The sequence below is a fragment of the Narcine bancroftii genome, chromosome 12 (assembly GCF_036971445.1).
Source record: "Narcine bancroftii isolate sNarBan1 chromosome 12, sNarBan1.hap1, whole genome shotgun sequence".
Taxonomy (NCBI): domain Eukaryota; kingdom Metazoa; phylum Chordata; class Chondrichthyes; order Torpediniformes; family Narcinidae; genus Narcine; species Narcine bancroftii.
The window spans coordinates 14478331-14501161 of NC_091480.1; the positions used below are offsets into that span (position 1 = coordinate 14478331).

At 42.3% G+C, this 22831-nt stretch overlaps 1 protein-coding gene across 8 annotated transcripts in view; it reads right to left on the bottom strand.

Annotated features, from left to right (window-relative positions):
- grin2aa (glutamate receptor, ionotropic, N-methyl D-aspartate 2A, a) overlaps positions 1 to 22831 on the bottom strand; it is a 242703-nt gene that overhangs the window by 85661 nt on the left and 134211 nt on the right. For all 8 annotated transcript variants that reach the window (XR_011347558.1, XM_069906920.1, XM_069906918.1 and 5 more), the window contains one exon: positions 3876 to 3990. Coding sequence is in view for 7 of the 8 variants with exons in the window: in XM_069906920.1 (XP_069763021.1) it covers positions 3876 to 3990 (115 nt within the window). In the remaining variant the exon portion in view is untranslated. The remainder of the gene's footprint in view (positions 1 to 3875; positions 3991 to 22831) is intronic.

Here is a 22831-nt window from a genome sequence, read left to right on the forward strand (position 1 = left end):
GTGCGTACAGTGAAACACAGTATTACCACAGTGTTGCATCCTTCACAGAGGCCTTCTGGCTAACCAGAAATGATCACATCCCTATAGTGGTGTCAGGGAAGTGCCTATATATTCTAGTTAAGGCTGCCAAAATTTCCAGGAAGGTATTATATCCTTTTCTAAAATTGTATGTGATCTTTACAAGAGGAATACATCGGTTCATTTCTGAAGATCATCTATCAATGAGGAGAGGGGAATCGGATTTCCATATCACTGCTATACATTGCCTGGTTAAAGATCTACTAACATTCATGAAATTCTCCAGTAAGCAAAGCTCACCTTGTAATCTGCGCAAATGATTCTAGAATCAATGAAATTTTCAGTCACCACCATCAAAATCGTAGATCATGAGGACCCAAGAATTTAACTTCTTCAGTTTCATTAACATCTCCAATGCCAATTTTTACTTATGCTCATTTCTTTAGGAACCTCATTCACTCTCAGCCACCAAGAGGTGTTCTGTGTGTCCTTCACTCCAAAATAAACCTTCACCGCATATTAAAAAAAAAGATCCTTGGATGTATCAGTGAAGGACAGCAAGCTCCAGGGTTGCAGTTTTCAACTAGCACAGACATGTGGGGCTGAATAACCTCCCTCTTTGTATATTTTCTACAACCTATGGCAACATCAAGGTGTCTGGATCTACATTTACCAAGGGGGTATATTTCCATGTCAAAGATGACTATACTCTTGGAGAAAGCATTAGGAATCCTACAGTAATTGTATTGCAAATATGGAAGTTCAAAAAAACAGATTTTATTAAAAATGGCTTTTTAAGTAATTAAAAGTGATTATTACTGAAAAAGTAGTTACTAGCTTCTCTTGGCTTTTGGAGATAAATATTTCACTAATTTATTCTGAAATGTTCATTATAGAAAGAGAGTACCAGAATTAACAAATTCCTCTAGAAAACATTCCAAAGGCCAAGAGTGTGAATAGTCGCTCAAAAATAGTGTTAATTTCAAAGTAGCTGGGGGGAAAAAAAACCCAGCTGTGGTTTTGATGTTAGAACTATGGTGAGGTTGTAGGTACAAAACCCCTATACAGCATGTAAACCAAGTGCATTATTGAGAATGTGCAATCTTTCAGACTGAGGTCCACCTGATCTTTCATGTGTTTACAATAAATGTAACGGCACTATTGCAAAGAAGAGTGGATGAAACTTGATTTTCCTGTTGAAATATTTATCCCACTGCCTTTCCTTTATTTCAATGGTTGTTGGCTAGCAAAGAGACACACAAAGGTAATTATTTTGTTACTATAATTGCTACTATTATATAGCCTTGAATTTATCAACTATATCTAAACACTGATATTCAGGAATTTTTAAATAATATAAGTTGACTCAAAGTAGAAGCCACAACAAATAAGCAAAGAAAATTTACATTCTACCAGTGGAAAGAAATTTCTCCAACATATCTGCAGGAACCAACTAGAATTAGAATCATGTTTTCGGAGAAAGTGTCTGAATATTCGTTAAGTGGGAAGATTCAAACTCAGATCTGAATGAATCCATGAAATTATTCCATCATAGACCTTTATCCAGTACTATCGAAAGTGAGGACCCAATATTATCATATAAAAAGTTCAAAGATTTATTGTCAGATATCACAACCCTGAAATTCTTTTTCCTGCAGGCCAGACAGAATCACTAAGAAAGATTATGAAAAATGGTCCATGCATATATAGGAACTAGCCAACAGAATATAAACACTGTGGAGTGGCTTACAAGTCCATTCCACCAAATCTAAATAAATTACTGTGAAAAGAAGTGGATAATATTGTAATATTAATTGGACACCATTTGAGGTGGAGGGGAGATTTAGAACCAGAGAAACAATGACAGCAAATCATTCTTTACAACATATGAAACTTTATAAGCAGTATCTGATATTATTCTCAATTTAGGTCATCTTGTATGCAAAATGCATAAAGAGCAATGAAGTAAAGTACTGTTTTGATTCCATTCCAATGGAAAGGCAGAAAGGTAGTTTCTTACAGTGGGAGAGGTTTGGAAGAAATAGGTGATGAAGGTCAATCAAATTTCACTCAGAAACACTGATCTGCAGCATTTGTCCTATGCTGTAGGACAAGGTAACACAGTACAATAGGATGTGTTCCTGTTGAAATATTAATGATAGAAGATTCAGAATACAGTGGGACATCATTCAACCCAGTTTGGAAATAAAAAGAAAGACAATAACAATCTTGAAAACATCATGAGACAAATTGCAAGGAGTGGCGGATCGATCTGCATCCGAAGACAATGAAGATGACACAGGTCACCACACAGATATGAAATGGGAAGAAGGGGTAGAGAGAAATTCTATAAAGTAGATGGTTCACCCCTTAATAATAGCACATTTGACTTTGCTTTTCTCCTGGATGATACTCAGGGGAATAGCAAAGGAGAATGCAAGGTTGAAAATCTTCCTGAATTAGATCTAATATTATTCAAGTGAAGTCAGTATATGATCTTTTTGACATCAGAGATGGATGATATTCCAATAATATCAATTGACAGGACTTCAATATGACTTCAACACAAGTAACACTTGCGCCTTTGTGAAAACCACAACCAGTGCATGTTTAAATTTGGAATTATGCCAGCTTGGTTTAGATTTTTGTTGTTTCAAGGAGGGCATGCAGAGCAGTTTCTATTATATAGTCAGTGAACAAGGATTGTTAGCTCATGGTTGGCCCTTTAAGGATTTTGTGATGTGATGAGCAGCTTTTTAAACTGCAACAATATTACCATACTCAGTCACAACATCACAAGGTATAAGAGCAGAAGTAGGCCAATCAGTCCATCAGGTCTGCCCTGCCATTTAATCATCAGCCCGGCCTTCTCCGCATAACCCTTGATGTCCTGACTAATCAAATACCTGTCAATTTCTGTCTTGAATACACCCAATGACCTCGCTTCCATTGCCGCCTGTGGCAACAAGTTCCACAGACTCACGACCCTCTGGCTAAAGAAATTTCTCTGCATTTCTGTTTTAAATTGATGCCATTTTATCCTGAAATTGTGTCCTCTTGTCCTAGACTCTCCTACCATAGGAAACAAGAGTTAGTGAAGAGCCCTGAATATATTACACAACCTTGTTTGGATTCTTCATTTCTCACATGTATTAATTTCAATCTTCTGCAATGGACTTCATTAGAGAGGAAATATTCATTGAGTATATATACATTACAATATCCATGGTAATAAAAAATGCCTGAACCATGCCAGAAGTGGGGATGAGTGGAATGTGATGCCACTAGCCTTGCTCAGTGAGAAGAAAAAGCTGAGAAAAATGATCATATTCCATAAATGTATCACAATATACTTCCATTTATTGCAAAATCTTCATTTGAGGAAATAAAACTGATACTTATGTGCTTAGTCAAATATTTAGGAATGTTAAACTCAAGTGACAGTGCTATAGACAATTGAGCTCATTTAGCATACCAGCATTAAAGAAGTTAGTGTTTTTATGGCATCTCATTCAAATATCTATTGTTCCTACCTGTTGAGCATGCAGTTGATCACAAAGAGTGACTTGGAAGGGTAGAATAAATGGAAGATAGAGGGATAAATGGAAACTGACTTTCCGACTAGTACGGTAATTGAATAATATTCAAAATGACTGCAGTAAACCCCAATCAAAACTCTAAAACCTCGACTAGTTAAATAAATATGTGAATGAAAATCTTTAAATTTTAATCGAAGAGCTGTTTGATCATCTGGAACAAAATGTTGGAAGTCAGGAGAACCTTTAATTGAATGATTCTGGAACAGAAAGAGGAAATCTTATTCTCCTAAAACAGAAGGGAACAAAATGAAAACTGACCTTTTCCCAGGTACGTTCTTTGTTCAGTACTATCACCACTAGCTTTGGGTTGGACTGATACCCATCCCGAGTGAAGGAGAGATCTCTGCCATTCCAAGAAACATTCATCATAAACCTGAGGAATGAATGTAGAACAGTTGATGATAATCTGTAGAGTATAAAGTTTAAAACCTTTCAATGATAAAATCTGCTGATTATCTGAACTATTTTTTTTGGTTTTGGATGAAACTCTACTCTTAAAGATAAACAAATAGATTTATTTCTAATGATACAACCATATAGATATGTACATGTAACAAGTGATAAATAAGTCTGTGTGACATTAAATTTCTAATGCTTCATTCAAGTTATGAATAAAGTATAACAAATTTGAGATAATAAGATATTCTGCTACAGTATTGACTTCAAAATTTAATCACCAATAGAAACGTTTTGACCACAATCTTGATGTAATTCCCAGGATCATAAAGCAGGGAAATTTCAGGGCATCATTTAGCTGGTAGTAATAAATCATATCACATAATGTTATCAGTACTTACATATTGGTTATATAATGTGTTTGCTTGCAAGTAAATAATTATACTAACTTGACAGTTTTATCATTCTTTATTCACAGTGAAAAATGTTACTGTTTTTCGTAAGCTGTTCATTTCTTATTGCAGGGCATTATTGCATCACCAAACATTAATTATAAGTTTACAACATGATTTGTAATCTTTTATCTGCAATATTAAAGCAATTAGGTAATGTTTGACTTTCAAATTTTATAGTGCAGGAAAATATATTTTAATTGAAATAGGATCTTAAATAAACACAAGAAGTGTGAACTTGTTGTAGAATCAAAGCTAATTATGATAAACCCATACAAATGGAAAGTTATTTTGATGAGAACTTCAGATAATATTTTCAGTGAAAAATGTAGTTTTTTTCTGAAAAAAACTATGTTCAGCCATGAATTTGTCAAAAAAAAGATGCATTTGATAGGGATCTTCTGAATTCCTCCTACAATTCTCAGATATCTTTATTCAAACAGCTGAATGATTTTATACATCTGTGAAAACAGTCAATTTGTAAATGTCCTTTCTTTGTCTCAGGGGGCTTTGAGGAGATAAACGTGACTTGAATTAACATTCTTGGAAGTTTCATGAATTGGATTGTTTGATATATTTGTGACTTAACTCATGATAGAAATTGCTGCTTCATGAGACATTCTACAGTTAAAATCAAATAGATACAAATGAAAGAGCAAGGAAAGATTATTATCCAAAATGAAGAATAATGTACACAATCATCAGACAGTTCTCTATTGCCATGACTATTTCCAGATCCATGTGAAGCCTTTATTCCATTTCTTTGCACTTTTTATTTTACTTTTCATGGTTAAAGCGGACAATCTTCTACCTCATCTTCGCTTTTTCACCTAATTCTCATGAATGGCACGGTTAGCGTAGCAATTAGCACCACTCCATTACAGCTCCAGTGACTGTGGTTCGAACTGGTGGTATCCATAAGGATTTTGTATGTTCTCCTAGTGATTGTTACAATATAAGATAACTCAGCAACTAATTAATGCACAGAATGCTTCCACACACTGTTCTCAGATGAAAAACAAATGCTCTGTTTTTATTCATATAAGAACGTAAAATGCTGGAAATACTCAGAAGGTCAGGTAGCATCTGTTGGGAAAGAGAACTGAATTGACATTGCAGGCTGATAAATTGACTCTATCTCACACAATTTGGAAAAGTTTGTCTAGCCCTGATAACATTGTGAGATGGGACCATTCCTGTGGGGTAAGATTTATCACAGAGGCAGTCGTCTGGCACAACAGAGTTCTCAACTGAATTTTAAAAAATCACCCAGGTTCTATAATGGACGGGTGATCACTTGTATCAAATTAATCTCTGTAGGGTGGATGCAAAAAAAAAAAAATTGCAGTGGCATACAACACTGGGCAATGAAGATTTTGCTTCCTGAAAACTCCTGGGAGTATTTTATGGATTTTAGGCTGCTGATCGTGAAAATCACTTTACATTTTGTTATCCTACCCTTTTTTAGATAAAACCTAAATTTTTGTCATTTCCTGTCACATTTTAAGTCTACTTCAAGCATTCAAACCCATGAAGTGGCACCTCTAGTTGAAAATTCATTTTCTGCATTCATACTTGGACTTTTTCCCTGCTGATCTTGGTGCAGTCGATGGTGAACAGGGTGAAAGGGTTCACCAGGACATTGCAACCATAATTCCCATGGGTTTTTTTTCACAGGAAGCAAACCTTTTGAAACTGAATCAGGCCACTTCACCCCAATACCTTTTGTGTCATTCAGTAAGATCTTTTACTTCGTCTTCAGCTTCAATTTTTTGCACTAGCCCATAACCCTCGATAATATCTAAAAATCTGTTAATCTCATTCTTGATTGTTGTCAACAACTGAACATCCATGGATATATTGAGAGCAGAATTCTAGATTCATTACCATCAAAGCAATTTCTTCTAATCGATATCCTCAATGGTTGAATGCCAGAGGAAATTTCAACCATTCACCTATCCTGTCAAGCCCATTGAAAGTTTTTTTTGCTGAGATCACCTCTTATTTTTCAACAATCTCTTTTGTACAGCAGAGCTTCAATTCCAGAATTCAATCTGCTAACTTCCTATCACAAGTATTTCCTGCCATAGATACAGAGGCTAAACCTGCACACGGTATTGCAGAATGTTCCCCCAGGGAGTTCCAGATAATTGGAGCAAAGTGCCTCTACTCTCACATTCAAATCCTCTTACAATAAAATCCAATGTACCATTTTCCTTCCTAATTGATTGGTCTATCTGCGCCTTAATTTTCAATTATTTATTTTCAAGGACATTAAGGTCTCTCTCAGCCACACATCTTTTAAACACTTACCACTTTAAAAATACTGGTCCTTTCTACTTTTTCTACAAAGTAGATGACCTCCACATTATTCTCCCTGCCAATTCCTTGCCCATTTATTTAACCTCTAAAAATCCCCTGTTCCCACAGCTCACACGGAGACCTCATTTCATATGGCAAATATAGCACTTTATCTTCTCATCTAAATTTTTGATATAGTTTGTGAGCAGCTGAGGCACTCAGCTCTCAAATAAACTATGTTTCTCTTCATCAACCAATTCTCAATGTTAAATTTAATTTTTTTTTAATTAGATGGAGACGTACAGCATTTTAACAGGCCATTTCGGCCCACGTGTTCATGCCGCCCAATTTACACCCCATTAACTTACAAACCCTGGTATGTTTCAAACAGTGGGAGGAAACCAGAGTACCTTGGGAAAACTCATGCAGACACAGTGAGAACCTACAAACTCCTTACAGTGTGGGTTTCAAACCCTGGTCTCGATCATTGGCCCTGTAAAGCCATTGTGCTAACCGCTAGAGCAACCGTGCTGCTCGTATACAACAGTTTATCATAAACCCTGTTGGACATTTTAATTTTGTTTAATCATCTTTTATGTGCCTTTCCACAGGCTTTCTGAAAATCCATTGTTCATCAACTGGTCCTGTTGCTATTTATTTTGCTTATAACACCCTCAATAAACAGATCAAATAGATTTGTTAAAAATAGCATCATTTTCATAATCCTAGGTTTACTATGTCCAATCCAATTCGTATTTTTTCTGTAATAACAAATTGCAACTTTTCCCCGCTACTAATATCAAGCTAATTTGACTGATTCTCTATTTTCTCACTTCCTCCTTTCTTAAGTAGTGGGTTTACATTTGCTGCCTTACAATCTGTGGAATCTGGAAATGCTCCACAGCCACCTCCATCAAAACCATAGGGATGCAGTTCTCCGTGTCGTTACTGGCAAAATAATTTTCCCAATGCATTTTTTTTAGTATTGGTATTTTTTTTTTAAACTGCTCATTTGCTCTAGGCCAGTGGCTTTTAAACTGCACCCCCCCCCCCTCCCAAACTCACATTGCACCTTAAGTAATCCCTCTGCCATAAGTTTTCTGTGATTAGTAAGTGATTGTTTTTGGTGGTATGTGAGTGGAAAGAAAAAGTTTAAAAACCACTGTTCTAATTGTACCTAATTGACTCACTATAGGCCCACTTTAAAAATACCTCACCAGCAAAATGTGGTGCCAACAAGGTCTTGCCAAAAGTTTCACCGCAAGAAGAAAGGATTAAAACATGAGTACAACAGTGCTGTATAGAACAGAGCCATGTATATTTGGAATGCTATCAGGAGTAATGCAAAGGGACAATGCGAATCATCCATTTCCACAATGGGACCTTGTAATTGCGTAGGGCATAGAAATTCATTTGCAGCTCACTGTGAACTTGACACTCGTTTGGCATACATGTCCTGCGGGATTGTACAATGAGAACCTGTACGTAACGTGTCAAAAATGCTGAAGGACATTAAGTACATTAGGTTAGTATTAAAGTCCACAGAAGCTGGTGAATTATGCTGCAGGTTGAAACTTAATTATTGAGAACATTTATACATCCTGGCAGAGGCAAGAACAAACTGCTGAAAGCTAGTCAAAGGCATGTCAGACCTCCAAAAATAAAGTAATTGGAATCCATATAAAGTTTAGTCTGGGTGAAGTATTGTATAAAAAAACAGCAACTTGCATTTAATTAACACCTTCAACATTGACAAACATTCTAAAGATCTTCACAAAACTGATGTCAAAAATACTGTTGATGTCACATGAGGAAAAATTAGGGCAGATAATCAGTAGCATGTTGAAAGTGGCAGATAAAAAGAACCAGAAGCAGACACCGCACCCCCCCACCCCCCACATACACACACACACAAGCATGACTCAACAGAAGATAAAAATCCTTTTGGAAAGGTTAATAAATATAAATAAAAAAATTATATATGAGAATATTCAAGAATTCTTGGAGGCAATAGAAATTTTGCAAAACATTTCCAAGTGAAATTAAGTTAATGGGAATCCTTTATAACAAATATCTGCACTTTTCTTGGAGCTGTCTGAGGGCAAAGACCATGTCAGTGGTTCCTCTGTTTGCGCGAAAGCCACACTGTGATTCTGGGAGAATATTCTCGGCGACACTAGGACTCTACATCACCTTTGTTGACCTCACCAAAGCCTTCGACACCGTGAGCAGGAAAGGGCTTTGGCAAATACTAGAGCGCATCGGATGTCCCCCAAAGTTCCTCAACATGATTATCCAACTGCACGAAAACCAACAAGGTCGGGTCAGATACAGCAATGAGCTCTCTGAACCCTTCTCCATTAACAATGGCGTGAAGCAAGGCTGTGTTCTCGCACCAACCCTCTTTTCAATCTTCTTCAGCATGATGCTGAACCAAGCCATGAAAGACCCCAACAATGAAGACGCTGTTTACATCCGGTACCGCACGGATGGCAGTCTCTTCAATCTGAGGCGCCTGCAAGCTCACACCAAGACACAAGAGAAACTTGTCCGTGAACTACTCTTTGCAGATGATGCCGCTTTAGTTGCCCATTCAGAGCCAGCTCTTCAGCGCTTGACGTCCTGCTTTGCGGAAACTGCCAAAATGTTTGGCCTGGAAGTCAGCCTGAAGAAAACTGAGGTCCTCCATCAGCCAGCTCCCCACCATGACTACCAGCCCCCCCACATCTCCATCGGGCACACAAAACTCAAAACGGTCAACCAGTTTACCTATCTCGGCTGCACCATTTCATCAGATGCAAGGATCGACAATGAGATAGACAACAGACTCGCCAAGGCAAATAGCGCCTTTGGAAGACTACATAAAAGAGTCTGGAAAAACAACCAACTGAAAAACCTCACAAAGATAAGCGTATACAGAGCCATTGTCATACCCACACTCCTGTTCGGCTCCGAATCATGGGTCCTCTACCGGCACCACCTACGGCTCCTAGAACGCTTCCACCAGCGTTGTCTCCGCTCCATCCTCAACATCCATTGGAGCGCTTTCATCCCTAACGTCGAAGTACTCGAGATGGCAGAGGTCGACAGCATCGAGTCCACGCTGCTGAAGATCCAGCTGCGCTGGGTGGGTCACGTCTCCAGAATGGAGGACCATCGCCTTCCCAAGATCGTGTTATATGGCGAGCTCTCCACTGGCCACCGTGACAGAGGTGCACCAAAGAAAAGGTACAAGGACTGCCTAAAGAAATCTCTTGGTGCCTGCCACATTGACCACCGCCAGTGGGCTGATAACGCCTCAAACCGTGCGTCTTGGCGCCTCACAGTTTGGCGGGCAGCAACCTCCTTTGAAGAAGACCGCAGAGCCCACCTCACTGACAAAAGGCAAAGGAGGAAAAACCCAACACCCAACCCCAACCAACCAATTTTCCCTTGCAACCGCTGCAATCGTGTCTGCCTGTCCCGCATCGGACTTGTCAGCCACAAACGAGCCTGCAGCTGACGTGGACTTTTTACCCCCTCCATAAATCTTCGTCCGCAAAGAAGATAACAAATATCACCAATAGTCTGATTTGAAAGGATTCCTCTTCATTTGGCACCTGTGTTTTCTGAGGGCTCACAAATATACAAATAGCTTTCTCCTGTTGAAAAAGTAACCTTTTCTAGTTATCCAGACTTATCCTTGTCGCCTTTGATGTGCTTATTTATTGAATGTTCATGGATATTTGCCTATTTGAAACTGAATCAAGGTGACTTGAAATTTGTTCTAAATGGATCCTTTGTGGCGGCATGCCGTTAGGCAGGCGAACAGGCCCCACTTGTAACACATGCGGCGGGGCAGCCGGCCAAAATGGCACCATTGGGGCTTTCCCCTTCGATCTCGCCACCAGGCTCAGAAGCCCACGCTTGGGGACCCACGTGACGCCCTGGTGACGTCAGCGCCACAGTGTGGTTCTCAGCCAGGTCCGGGCTGGGAGCATAAGGCCAGCCAGGCAGCCTGCAATAAATCAGTTCTGCTCACTGAGCTCAACCCGTCTGGTTGTGTGTTATTTCAGTTAGCAGTGTAGCTGTCGCTGCAATTAGTGACCTTTGAACCCAACCAACATGAGCGATCCTTCGATCAGTGTTGTAGCCATCAGGCTCCCTGACTTCTGGGTGCAGGAGCCGGAGACCTGGTTCAGCCATGCCAGATTCACCTCCGCCAGATTTCCTCAGACACAACCAGGTTCTACCATTTGGTCACCGCCCTGGACCAGGCCATCACCAAACGTGTGCGGCACCTCATTCAACACCCACCCGCAGAAGATAAATACGGGACCATCAAGCGGGTGCTCACCGGCTCCCTCGAACTATCCAGGTACCAGCGTGCCGCTTGGATGCTGCATCTCAATGCCTTGGGGGTCAGGTCCCCGAATGAGCTAATGGATGAGATGCTCGCACTCATGGGCGATCACGCCAACTGCCCGCTTTTTGAGCGCATCTTTCTCATCCATCTGCCTGAGGACATCTGGCCACTACTGGCCCAAGAGAGCTTTGCTGACCCGAGGAAGGTTGCTCAGAAGGCTCATGAGTTATGGCTCAAACGATTCCCAGGGTACTCAGCAGTCCAGCAGGTCACAAGTCATGGGCATGACCACTCCAAGCCTTCCTCTAGTGCCGCAGTAGAACACCCAGTCCCTACGAGGGCCACAAAGAGCATAACCAGAGGCAAGGCATCTGATCCGGGCCTCTGCTTCTACCACCAGTGCTGGGGCGCCAAGGCTAGGAAATGTCATCAGCCCTGCTCATTCCAGGGAAATGAGCAGGCCGGCCGCAGTTAATGGCTGCGGCAGCTGTCCAGGGACACGACCTTCCCTACCTGCAGGACTCAGTCAGCGGCCGATGTTTCCTTGTCGACAATGGGGCCCAGATCAGCCTTATTCCGGCCACAGCCATCGAGTCCAGAAACCGGCCTCAAGGACCTCCCCTCCATGCGGCCAATGCAACAGAGATCCGGATGTCTGGAGACAAGACTGTCCACTTCCAGATCGGCCTGCAAAAGGCGCCAGCAGGGATCAGGCGCAACGAAGGCCCACCTGCGCACTCTCTTCTCCCAACTGGCCGACTTCAGCCTCACGATCAACCCAGCCAAGTGCCAGTTTGGGAAAGAGTCCATGCAGTTCCTGGGCCATACCATCATGGCCAAAGGAGCCATGCCTGCTGTTACAAAGGTTGCCGCAATCAAGGAGTTTCCACACCCAGACAACCTCAAGGGGCTGCAGGAGTTCGCAGGTATGGTCAACTTCCATAACCGTTTTATCCCAGGCGCTGCACGCATCATGCAGCTGCTCTTCGCCCTCATCGCGGCCAAACACAAAACACTTGCCTGGACTCCAGAGGCCTGAAGGGCATTCAAGGCCACGAAGGATGCCCCCGCAAAGGCTACCATGCTTGCCCACCCACACACCAACCTGCATATGGTGCTCTCTGTTGATGTTTCTACCACAGCCATCAGCGCTGTCCTGGAGCAGCAAGTGAATGGACAGAGGAAGCCACTGGCGTTCTTCAGCCAGCTTCTTCGCCCACCAGAGCACAAGTATAGAGCCTTCAACCGTGAGTTACTGGGCATGTACCTGGCAGTGTGGCATTTCCACTATTTCTTGGAGGGAAGGACTTTTACCATTTTACCGACCACAAACCCCTCACTCAGGCACTCGCCTTGGCAATGGATCCATGTTCAGTCCGCCAGCAGCGTCACCTTTCCTTCATGTCGGAGTTTACCACCGACATTCGGCACGAGGTGGGGAAGGACAACGTGGTCACCAATGCACTCTCACGACCAGGCATCTGTGTGCTGACACCCGGCCTCGACTTCGACCAGCTCGCCTGGGACCAGAAGTCCGACGAGGAGACGCGAGCTTTCAGGACTGCCATCACGGGCAGATGACGGCACCGTCTTAGGTGATGTCTCCATGAGCACCCCATGACCAGTGGTTCCCCATCAGTGGCACAGGCAAGTCTTCCACTTTATCCATTACCTTTCACATACTTCCATCAGATCCACAGTCCGTATGGTGGCAGAGCCTTTCGTCTGGCATGGGCTGTGGAAGCAGATCGCGGGCTGGGCCAGAACCTGCACCCACTGTCAGCTGTCCAAGGTACACAGGCACACCAGTGCACCCGTACAGGAGTTTGAACACATCCGGGAACGGTTCAGCCACATTCACATGGACATCGTCAGGCCCTTACCCGTTTCTCGGGGTAAATGTTACCTTTTCACGGTGGTGGACCAGACCACTTGTTGGCCCGAGGCAATCCCGATGCCAGATGCCTCCACGGACTCCCGCTCCCGAGCGCTGTTGCATGGTTGGGTCGCCCGGTTCAGCATTCCGAATCACCTCACCAGCGATCGGGGTGCCCAGTTCACCTCTGCTCTCTGGGTACAGCTCGTCAACAGGCTGAGAATCGAGCTACACTGCATCACGGCCTATCACCCGCATGCCAATAGGCTGGTCGAGCAACTACACAGCCACCTTAAGTCGGCACTTTTGTCCCGCCTCACCTGTCCCAACTGGGTGAACGAACTGCCTTGGGTGCTCCTGGGCATCTGCTCGATGCCCATAGAAGATCTACAGGCGTCATCAACCGAGCTGGTCTACAGCGCACCACTAGCGCTTCCCGGTGAGTTCGTCAACGCACCTCACAACCCCCAGCGGTCACCGCATGAACTACTCCCCCACCTCCGGGCACAGTTGGGATCCTTCGCACCCCCACCACCGCCCAGACATGGCACACGGGCCTCTTACGTCCCCAGCGAGCTGCACTCCGCGGAGTACGTTTTTATTCGGCGAGGCCCATGCAAGGCACCTCTACAGAGGCCGTACAAAGTCGTCCAGTGTTCAGGGTCCACATTCACACTGGACATCGGTGGTAGGAGGGAACTGTTTACAGTGGACAGGCTGAAGCCAGCACACCTCGACCCCACTGAACCAGTAGTTGTGGCCCAGCCCAAGAACCAAGACCGCCCGACTAAAAAGGACATCGGCGCCAGTTCTAGGGGGGGGGGGGGGGCTGTGTGGCGGCACACCATTAGGCAGGCGAACAGGCCCTGCTTGTAACACACGCGGCGGGGCAGCCGGCCAAAATGGCGCCGTTGGGGCTTTCCCCTTCGACCTCGGCACCAGGCTCAGAAGCCCACGCTTGGGGACCCACGTCGCCCCCAGCGCATTTCTCAGCCAGGTCTGAGCTGGGAGTATAAGGCCAGCCAAGCAGCCTGCAATAAATCAGTTCTGTTCACTAAGCTCAACCCGTCTGGTTGTGTGTTATTTCAGTTAGCAATGTCGCTGCCGCTACACCTTCCCCAATCCATCGAGACAAAGTGTTTTAACAAGAATCCCAGTGATGAATTGTGCTCATCAACAAGTGAATTTGTCCTCAAGCATCAACTCTTCTTCTTTCCAGAAGCATTGCCTGAAATGCTGGTTGAAATGTTGTTTTCAGTCGTTTGGGATATTATTTCCAATTAAATGTAGCATCTGTTCACCATTAAGACTCACAGGGATCTAAAAAAAAGTCTGTGCCTCTGTGGATAATCTGCTGAAATCACTAAAAAATTCAATTTCTAAGCCATTACTCATTGATGCCTGCTTTTGCCTCATCTCTCCAACCATTAAAGATACCCAAATTGAATGGAAAGAATAAATTGTATTTTGAATATTTTTATCTAGTCATTTGCAGCTTATACTAAGGAAAATTATGTGTTTTTTGGTGGATTGTGGCTCTTGAATTCTCTACCCGACAGGGTTGTGGAGGCAAAATCTTCAGCTGTATTTAAAGAGGAAGCAGTTCAAAAGATTGGGGAATTGAGGGCAACGGGGAACTGGCAGAGGAGAGGAAATAAAACCTCATGCAGATTAGCCACGATCATACTAAATGGTGGGCAGATGTGAGGGAACAAACGGTCTACCTCTGGTCCTACTTTTTAAAAATTTTCTTCTGGTGATAAATATGCTACCATGTTATCTGGAAATCTTACATTGCATCAGATCCTCATTGTCCTCGGCTTCAATCTGAAATTTTAATCAGGACAGGAATATTCTTCAATATCCTCATTATAATAACAACTTGTATTTCTTTTGCACTTTTGCTGTGGTAACTTATCGCCTGGTGTTTTATTGGAGCAATCCACATAAAGTTCAACCATTAGCCACATAAGGAGATATTACGATAGTTGGTCAAAAATTTAGGATGACAAGGTAAGAGCATCTAAAAGTAGAAAGACATGTAGACTGTAGCAAGATGGAAAGGTTTCTGGGGCCAATTCCGAAGCAATCAACTGAAGATTGAACTGTCAACATGCGTAAGATTAAAATTGCAGATAAACAAGGCCAGAATTGGATGAGGAGTAGATATTTCAGAGAATTGTAGAAATAGAGGAGACTAAATGGATTGGTAGTGTACAAGTCGTAGAAAGGAATTTTAAGATGTGTTGTTTGACCATGAGTCATCAAGCACAATGATAATGTGTGAATGAGTTTAGGTGCAAATTCTGAGAAGGGGAACAGGTTCAACTGAGTTTAACTTTATAAACGATAGGAAACTCAAAGGATTACCATACAAATACATCCTGGCAGAGATTTTTTAAAAAGACATGGATGAGTTCACAAGCAGGTGTGACTTCAAGGATTTTTGGAGATCATAATTAGGCAAGTACAAAAGAGCATAAGAAACCAAGGCATGAGTAAGTCATCCTGCCCTCATCCCTGCACTGCAATTCAAGGAGATGTTAGGTGTGCTTTAATGTCAATGCCAATTTCTGGTTTTATCTCCATATCCTTTGATTCTTTTTAAACGACTGAATATCTATTGATCTTTATCCCAAAGCTCCACTACCCTTATGGGTTTTAAAAAATCCCAAATATTTACCAATGAGTGAGGAAATTCCTTCCCTTCTCAAAAGGTCAACTCCTTATTTTGAAACTTGCCTCTGAATCAAATTCAATAGAAAGATGAAGAACAGAACAATTCAGCCTTTGTCATGGAAAAGAATGGGGGTCAGTGGTTTGGGAACAAAGCTTGTGGTAAAACCTGATCATGGATCATTGCTGTAAGGAGGGCAGGAACTAAAGGCTTACACTACCTGACCATCAGAGACATTTGGAAGTGGTTATTTTTAAATAATTATAACTATTTTTTTAAAGAAGATAACAATACTTAAAACTATTGTTAAATAATTAAACACATTGATACACAATGAAATAAAAAAATAAACAAAAGCAGATAAATTTACCACTTAATGATGTTATTCACTTGAATGGGCCTTGCCAAATCCATCAAATAAACTTAAGGGGCTAGATATTAAGTATATCCCAGCCCTCCGATGTGGTAGGACTTCCCAAAGGACCTAAACTCAACAAGGAAGGTGAGTCAGAAGAGTGCACATTTAACAGAAACGTCTCCAGAATGGAGGACCATTGCCTTCCCAAGATCGTGTTCTATGGCGAGCTCTCCACTGGCCACCGTGACAGAGGTGGATCAAAGAAGAGGTACAAGGACTGCTTAAAGAAATCTCTTGGTGCCTGCCACATTGATCACCGCCAGTGGGCTGATCTCGCCTCCAACCGTGCATCTGGCTCCTCACAGTTCGGCGGGCAGCAACCTCCTTTGAAGAAGACCGCAGAGCCCACCTCACTGACAAAAGACAAAGGAGGAAAAACCCAACACCCAACCCCAACCCACCAATTTTCCCTTGCAACCGCTGCAACTGTGCTTGCCTGTCCCGCATCGGACTTGTCAGTCACCAACGAGCCTGCAGCAGGCCTGGACATACCCCTCCATAAATCTTCGTCCACGAAGCCAAGCCAAAGAAGAAAGAAAGAAGAAGAAAAAGAGCTTGCTGCTGTACTAACCACTGAAACTAGCAAGCCATTCTCTCAGGACTTGTTGGTTAGCCATGAGCACAATTTGGCCAATGGCTTTAACTTTCCCTATACATATAAGGCATGTTTCAGGTCATCTAATACGAGGATACTGGGTAAGCAGACCAATTATTTTAAGACTGTGGAGCTGTCAAAGTAGAGCTGGGTTTTTGCAGCATACAAAATGTATCTAGCACTGTTGGCAAGGCGCATTCATAAACACAGTGGAGAAACAGTCTATTGTTCTCTGCTAGCCTATGCTCCTCACTCTTCCTGTTCCCCCCTTTGTTTAGGAGTCTGTCTGATGTTCAGCACTCCAGAAGAAGGGCTTAGGCCCAAACCATTGCCCAAAGCCTTGTGCTTTCTATGGATACTGCGTGATCTGCTGAATTCCTCCAGGATTTGTATGTGCTGCCCTAGACTCCAGCACCTGCAGATTTCTTGCTTACTATCTCAAATCCATTATTACATTGCTTTTCCCCTTTAAAATGTAAATTTTAGATGAGAGATATTTATTGCTGAAAAAAATAAGAGCTCAGAGTGGTATGAAATATTTCTAAAATATATTGCTGTCAAAATAAATTGAATGCAAATAGTGTTAAAGCAGAAGTAAAACATGTAATTCTGTAGACACCGAGGTTGAAGTAAAAACACTTTGCTGGAGAAACTCAGCAGGTCAAACGGTATCCTTTATCTCTTCTTTGGCTTGGCTTCGCAGACGAAGATTTATGGAGGGGGTAAAAGTCCACGTCAGCTGCAGGCTCGTTTGTGGCTGACAAGTCCGATGCGGGACAGGCAGACACGGTTGCAGCGGCTGCAGGGGAAAATTGGTTGGTTGGGGTTGGGTGTTGGGTTTTTCCTCCTTTGCCTTTTGTCAGTGAGGTGGGCTCTGCGGTCTTCTTCAAAGGAGGTTGCTGCCCGCCAAACTGTGAGGCGCCAAGATGCACGGTTTGAGGCGATATCAGCCCACTGGCGGTGGTCAATGTGGCAGGCACCAAGAGATTTCTTTAGGCAGTCCTTGTACCTTTTCTTGGGTGCACCTCTGTCACGGTGGCCAGTGGAGAGCTCGCCATATAACACGATCTTGGGAAGGCGATGGTCCTCCATTCTGGAGACGTGACCCATCCAGCGCAGCTGGATCTTCAGCAGCGTGGACTCGATGCTGTCGACCTCTGCCATCTCGAGTACTTCGACGTTAGGGATGAAAGCGCTCCAATGGATGTTGAGGATGGAGCGGAGACAACGCTGGTGGAAGCGTTCTAGGAGCCGTAGGTGGTGCCGGTAGAGGACCCATGATTCGGAGCCGAACAGGAGTGTGGGTATGACAACGGCTCTGTATACGCTTATCTTTGTGAGGTTTTTCAGTTGGTTGTTTTTCCAGACTCTTTTGTGTAGTCTTCCAAAGGCGCTATTTGCCTTGGCGAGTCTGTTGTCTATCTCATTGTCGATCCTTGCATCTGATGAAATGGTGCAGCCGAGATAGAAAAACTGGTTGACCGTTTTGAGTTTTGTGTGCCCGATGGAGATGTGGGGGGGCTGGTAGTCATGGTGGGGAGCTGGCTGATGGAGGACCTCAGTTTTCTTCAGGCTGACTTCCAGGCCAAACATTTTGGCAGTTTCCGCAAAGCAGGACGTCAAGCGCTGAAGAGCTGGCTCTGAATGGGTAACTAAAGCGGCATCATCTGCAAAGAGTAGTTCACGGACAAGTTTCTCTTGTGTCTTGGTGTGAGCTTGCAGGCGCCTCAGATTGAAGAGACTGCCATCCGTGCGGTACCGGATGTAAACAGCGTCTTCATTGTTGGGGTCTTTCATGGCTTGGTTCAGCATCATGCTGAAGAAGATTGAAAAGAGGGTTGGTGCGAGAACACAGCCTTGCTTCACGCCATTGTTAATGGAGAAGGGTTCAGAGAGCTCATTGCTGTATCTGACCCGACCTTGTTGGTTTTCGTGCAGTTGGATAATCATGTTGAGGAACTTTGGGGGACATCCGATGCGCTCTAGTATTTGCCAAAGCCCTTTCTCATCCTTTATCTAGCAAAGGTAAAAATACATAACTGACGTTTCGAGCTTGAGCCCTTCATCAAGGCATGGAAAAATGTCAGCAGGCATCCAAACAAAAGAGTGGGGGGGGGGGAGGGAGATGTAGTCACAACTCCTGCTTTTGAGAACATGCTTTTGAGAACATGCTTCCTCCTCCTTCCTCCAGGCACCTGCTGACATTTTTCCATACCTCAATGAAGGGCTCAAGCCCGAAACGTCAGTTATGCATTTTTACCTTTGCTATAAAGACTGTTTGACCTGCTGTGTTTCTCCAGCATTTTACTGTTAATAGTAGAATTTTGACAACTAATTTCATTTTGGACATTTGACTGTTTATTTCTTGTTAAATGAATATTAACCAGCAAAATTATATGCCAATGGATAGTTCACTGCTTTCCTCATTGACTGTCATATTGCACCATATCTGCGGAGATAGATTTACTACATTCCTACAATTTTATCTGTCTAAATTTCTAGCAACAATGAGATGTAAAATTGAGAAGGATTCATACTGAAAGCACTGGATGAGATATAACTCCTTGCGCATGAAATACAGCAGAATTAAAAAGGTCTTATTGAATATGTTTCTTTCCGCTGCATAGATTTACAGCACGTTACCAGGCGGCACTGAAGTGTTCAGATAGAGTCATGAACCATGAGAACAAAGCTTTCATGGTTTGCTAACCTCCCCTGTACATGGAATGAGATTACATAACTGAAAGGCAGAACAAAGAACAGTATAGCACAGAAAAAGGCCCTTCAGCCCATGATATCTGTGCCAAACATGACACTAATGTCAAATAAATTTCTTCTGCCTGCACATGATCCATATTCCTCTCTGCCCAGCATATTAATCAGTAAAAAGCCTCTTAAACCCAACAATCATAGCTGCTTTCCCCTTTAATGAATGTCCTTTAATTCTTAACCCTTGTAAAAAGATTCTATCTATCTACCCTATCAATGGCTCTCACAGTATTTTTATAAACATCCATCACGTTTTCCTCACCCAAAGAAAGCAACCCAAGTTTGTCCAACCTCCCTCCCCCCCAACCCCAGCACTCACCTCTACTCCAGGCAGCATTGTGGTATATCTCTTCTGTACCCTTTCAAAACCTCCCCATCATTCCTATAAAGGAGCAAACAGAATTCCACAGAATATTCTAAATATGGCCTAACCAAAGTTTTATACAGCTGCAACATCCCTTACTCTTCTACTCCATGTCCTGATCAATGAAGCCAAGCATTCCATACATCTTATTTTCTACCCTAGCTACTTGTGTGCCCACTTACAGGGAACCATGGGCTTGGACACGCAGATCCCTCTGTACATCAAAGCTGTTAAGAGTTCTGCCAGTAATTGTATACTCTCTCTTTACACTTAATCTCCCAAAGTGCCACCTGCTGTTTATCTGGTCTTATCTGCACTGATCTATATCCACCATTTCGTTTGATAGGCCTCTACAATGTCCACAACTCCATCTGCAAACTTACTGATCCACCCATTGACATTTTCATTGAAGTTGTTTATATATTTCATAAACAACAGGAGTCCCAGCATCAATCCCTGAAGAACACTGCTGGTCATGGACCTCCAGCCAGGATAACTCCCTTCCACCACCATCCTCTGTCATCTATTGGCCAGCCAATTCTGAATTCAAACTATCATTTCACCATGGATCCCTTTGCATCTTTCCATTTGGATCAAGCCTGTCGTGAGAGATCTTGTCAACAACCTTACTCGAGTCCATGAAGACAACATCCACTGCCCTACCCTCATCAACAACCTTTTGTCACCTCCTCAAAACCAGTCCCACACAAAGTCATGCCATGTCTTTGTAAATGTGTGCATATCCTATTCCTAATTATCTTCTCCAATAGCTTCCTTACCACTCATGTGAGGCTTATTGGCCTGTAATTTCTTGGATTATCTTTACTTTCCTTCTTCAATGAAGGAACAACATTGGGTACTCAGTGTTCCACTTGATGCAAGCATCAAGCACCATAACACAGTGTCCATCGAGGGTTTTTTTTTACGCTGCTCAGCTGAACAGTAAGAGAATGCAAGACCCCCGCAAATACTGCAAAGATAAATGAGATTAATTCCACTAATTTTGCTATTGAATTCTACGTATAACAACTGCACCTATGGCGCAGCATTACATAAAATTCATAATATAAGCAAAACTGTGAAGTGTGTTCAATGACAGTAATTAAGTTAGAGGTCAGGATCAGAATTTATTGTCACGAGTGTGTCACGAAATTTGTTGTTTTACAGCAGTATCACAGGTGCAAATATTGTTCTAAATTATATTTTAAAAAGAAATAAATTTGTGCAAAAGAAGATAAATTGAGGTAGTGTCTGTGGTTCACTATCCATTCTGAAATCTGATGGAAGAGGGGAATGTAGAGCGCGTCGAAAGAACCAAAGGCTTGTTGATCCAAACCAAGGCTTTTATTAACTAGAAGACTGGAGCATATCACATGTAGGTCGACCAGTCCAGAATGACCTGGTCTGGCTTGGAGCAACCCTTTTAGACCTGCCAGTAGGCGTGGCTACACTCTCAGCCAATCACAATCATCCTACACTACCATCTACCATAGACACATTGGTGATAGAATCTGTACCATCACAGGGAAGAAACCGTTTCACAATATCTTATTGCACAGAGAGCATATCTTGCAGGGAGTGTCAAGACTTCACACAAAGATTATTGTGTCAGGAGTTCCAAAAATTTATTTTAAAAAAGTGTTTAATAGAATTGTGGAGAAATAGCATATAAATGGGCTAGTATCCAGGGAAATGGAGTATTGATCTGAGATAATGGGTTCAAACCCCACTGTAGCAGCTGTGCAGTTTAGATTTGGGCAATTAAATAAAATCTGGATTAAAACATCAGTATTAAGAGAGGAGAATTGAGAGGATTGTCATTAAAACCAATCTGGTTCACTAATGTCCTTCAGAGTAGGAAATCTGCCATGCTTAAGTGTTATACCTACATGTGACTAAATGATGTTGACGGTTTTCATTTCATTAAGCAAGTCTCTCAGTTACAAGCAATTAGAAATGGACAATAAATGCTGGTCTCATCAATGATGTCCATGGCCCATACAAAATAAATAAATAACCAACGCAAAAATTGATCAATTCAGCTCATCTAGGCTAGGATTTCAAATCTTTGCAAGCCTACTACAACTGCATTGGACTTTGGTGATAGCATAACTGTAATATCACACACAGTTTTGCTCTTTATTTAGAATGTAATGAATGAATGGTTTTTATTGTCATATAAATAAGTACAAATTATATATATATATATATATATATATGCAATAAAGTCTTCCTGGCTGTAGCTTCCCAGGTACATAAAACTCTGAAAAAATATATTAAAGAGAAAAATAAATGAATAATAAAAATAAATATTCACATTTTGCCAGAAGTGCAAAAATATGCTGAGTTAATACTGCAGACAGATCTTTGGTGATATTGAAATAGTGTTATGATTTGGTTTGGACAGAGAGATTCAAGAGCTTGGTAGCTGTTGTCAAAAACTGTTTGTGAACCTGGAGGTGCTGGACTTTAGGCTTCTGTACCTTCTGCTTGAAGGAAGCAGAAAGATGAGAGCATGCTGGGGTGATGTTGGCTGCCTCCTTGAGCCAATGCCTCACATAGATGACAAGAAAGTACTGTAAAAAATGTTCTCTCGCCTTCTTGAATGAGGCATATAGATTGAACAAAATAGGCCTACACTTAGAAAGAAGGTTGGTGGTTTTTTTGGAAACGTGATGCATTTTTGAGGGAGTGTGGCGGTTTGATGCAAGATGCTTCCTCTTGTAAAACTGATGTACAGTCTCAAGAAAAGGGGATGTCCACTTGGGTGAAGTTAAGGACACATTTCCTCCCTGGGAGAATTGTGTATCTCTATCCTTGAACTGTGGATTATGTTCAAAAATAGATGACATAGTATGGGTTATGGTAATCAGGTCAGGAAATGGATTTGATGTCAAGAATCAGATTGGCAGAGCAGGCTTGAGTAAACTACACTCGTCCCTCTAGATTTTCCAAGCTTCTTTATGTTCCCTTGTTAATATATCCAAGGATTTTCTCCTTTATGTCCCTGTTTGTTTTTTT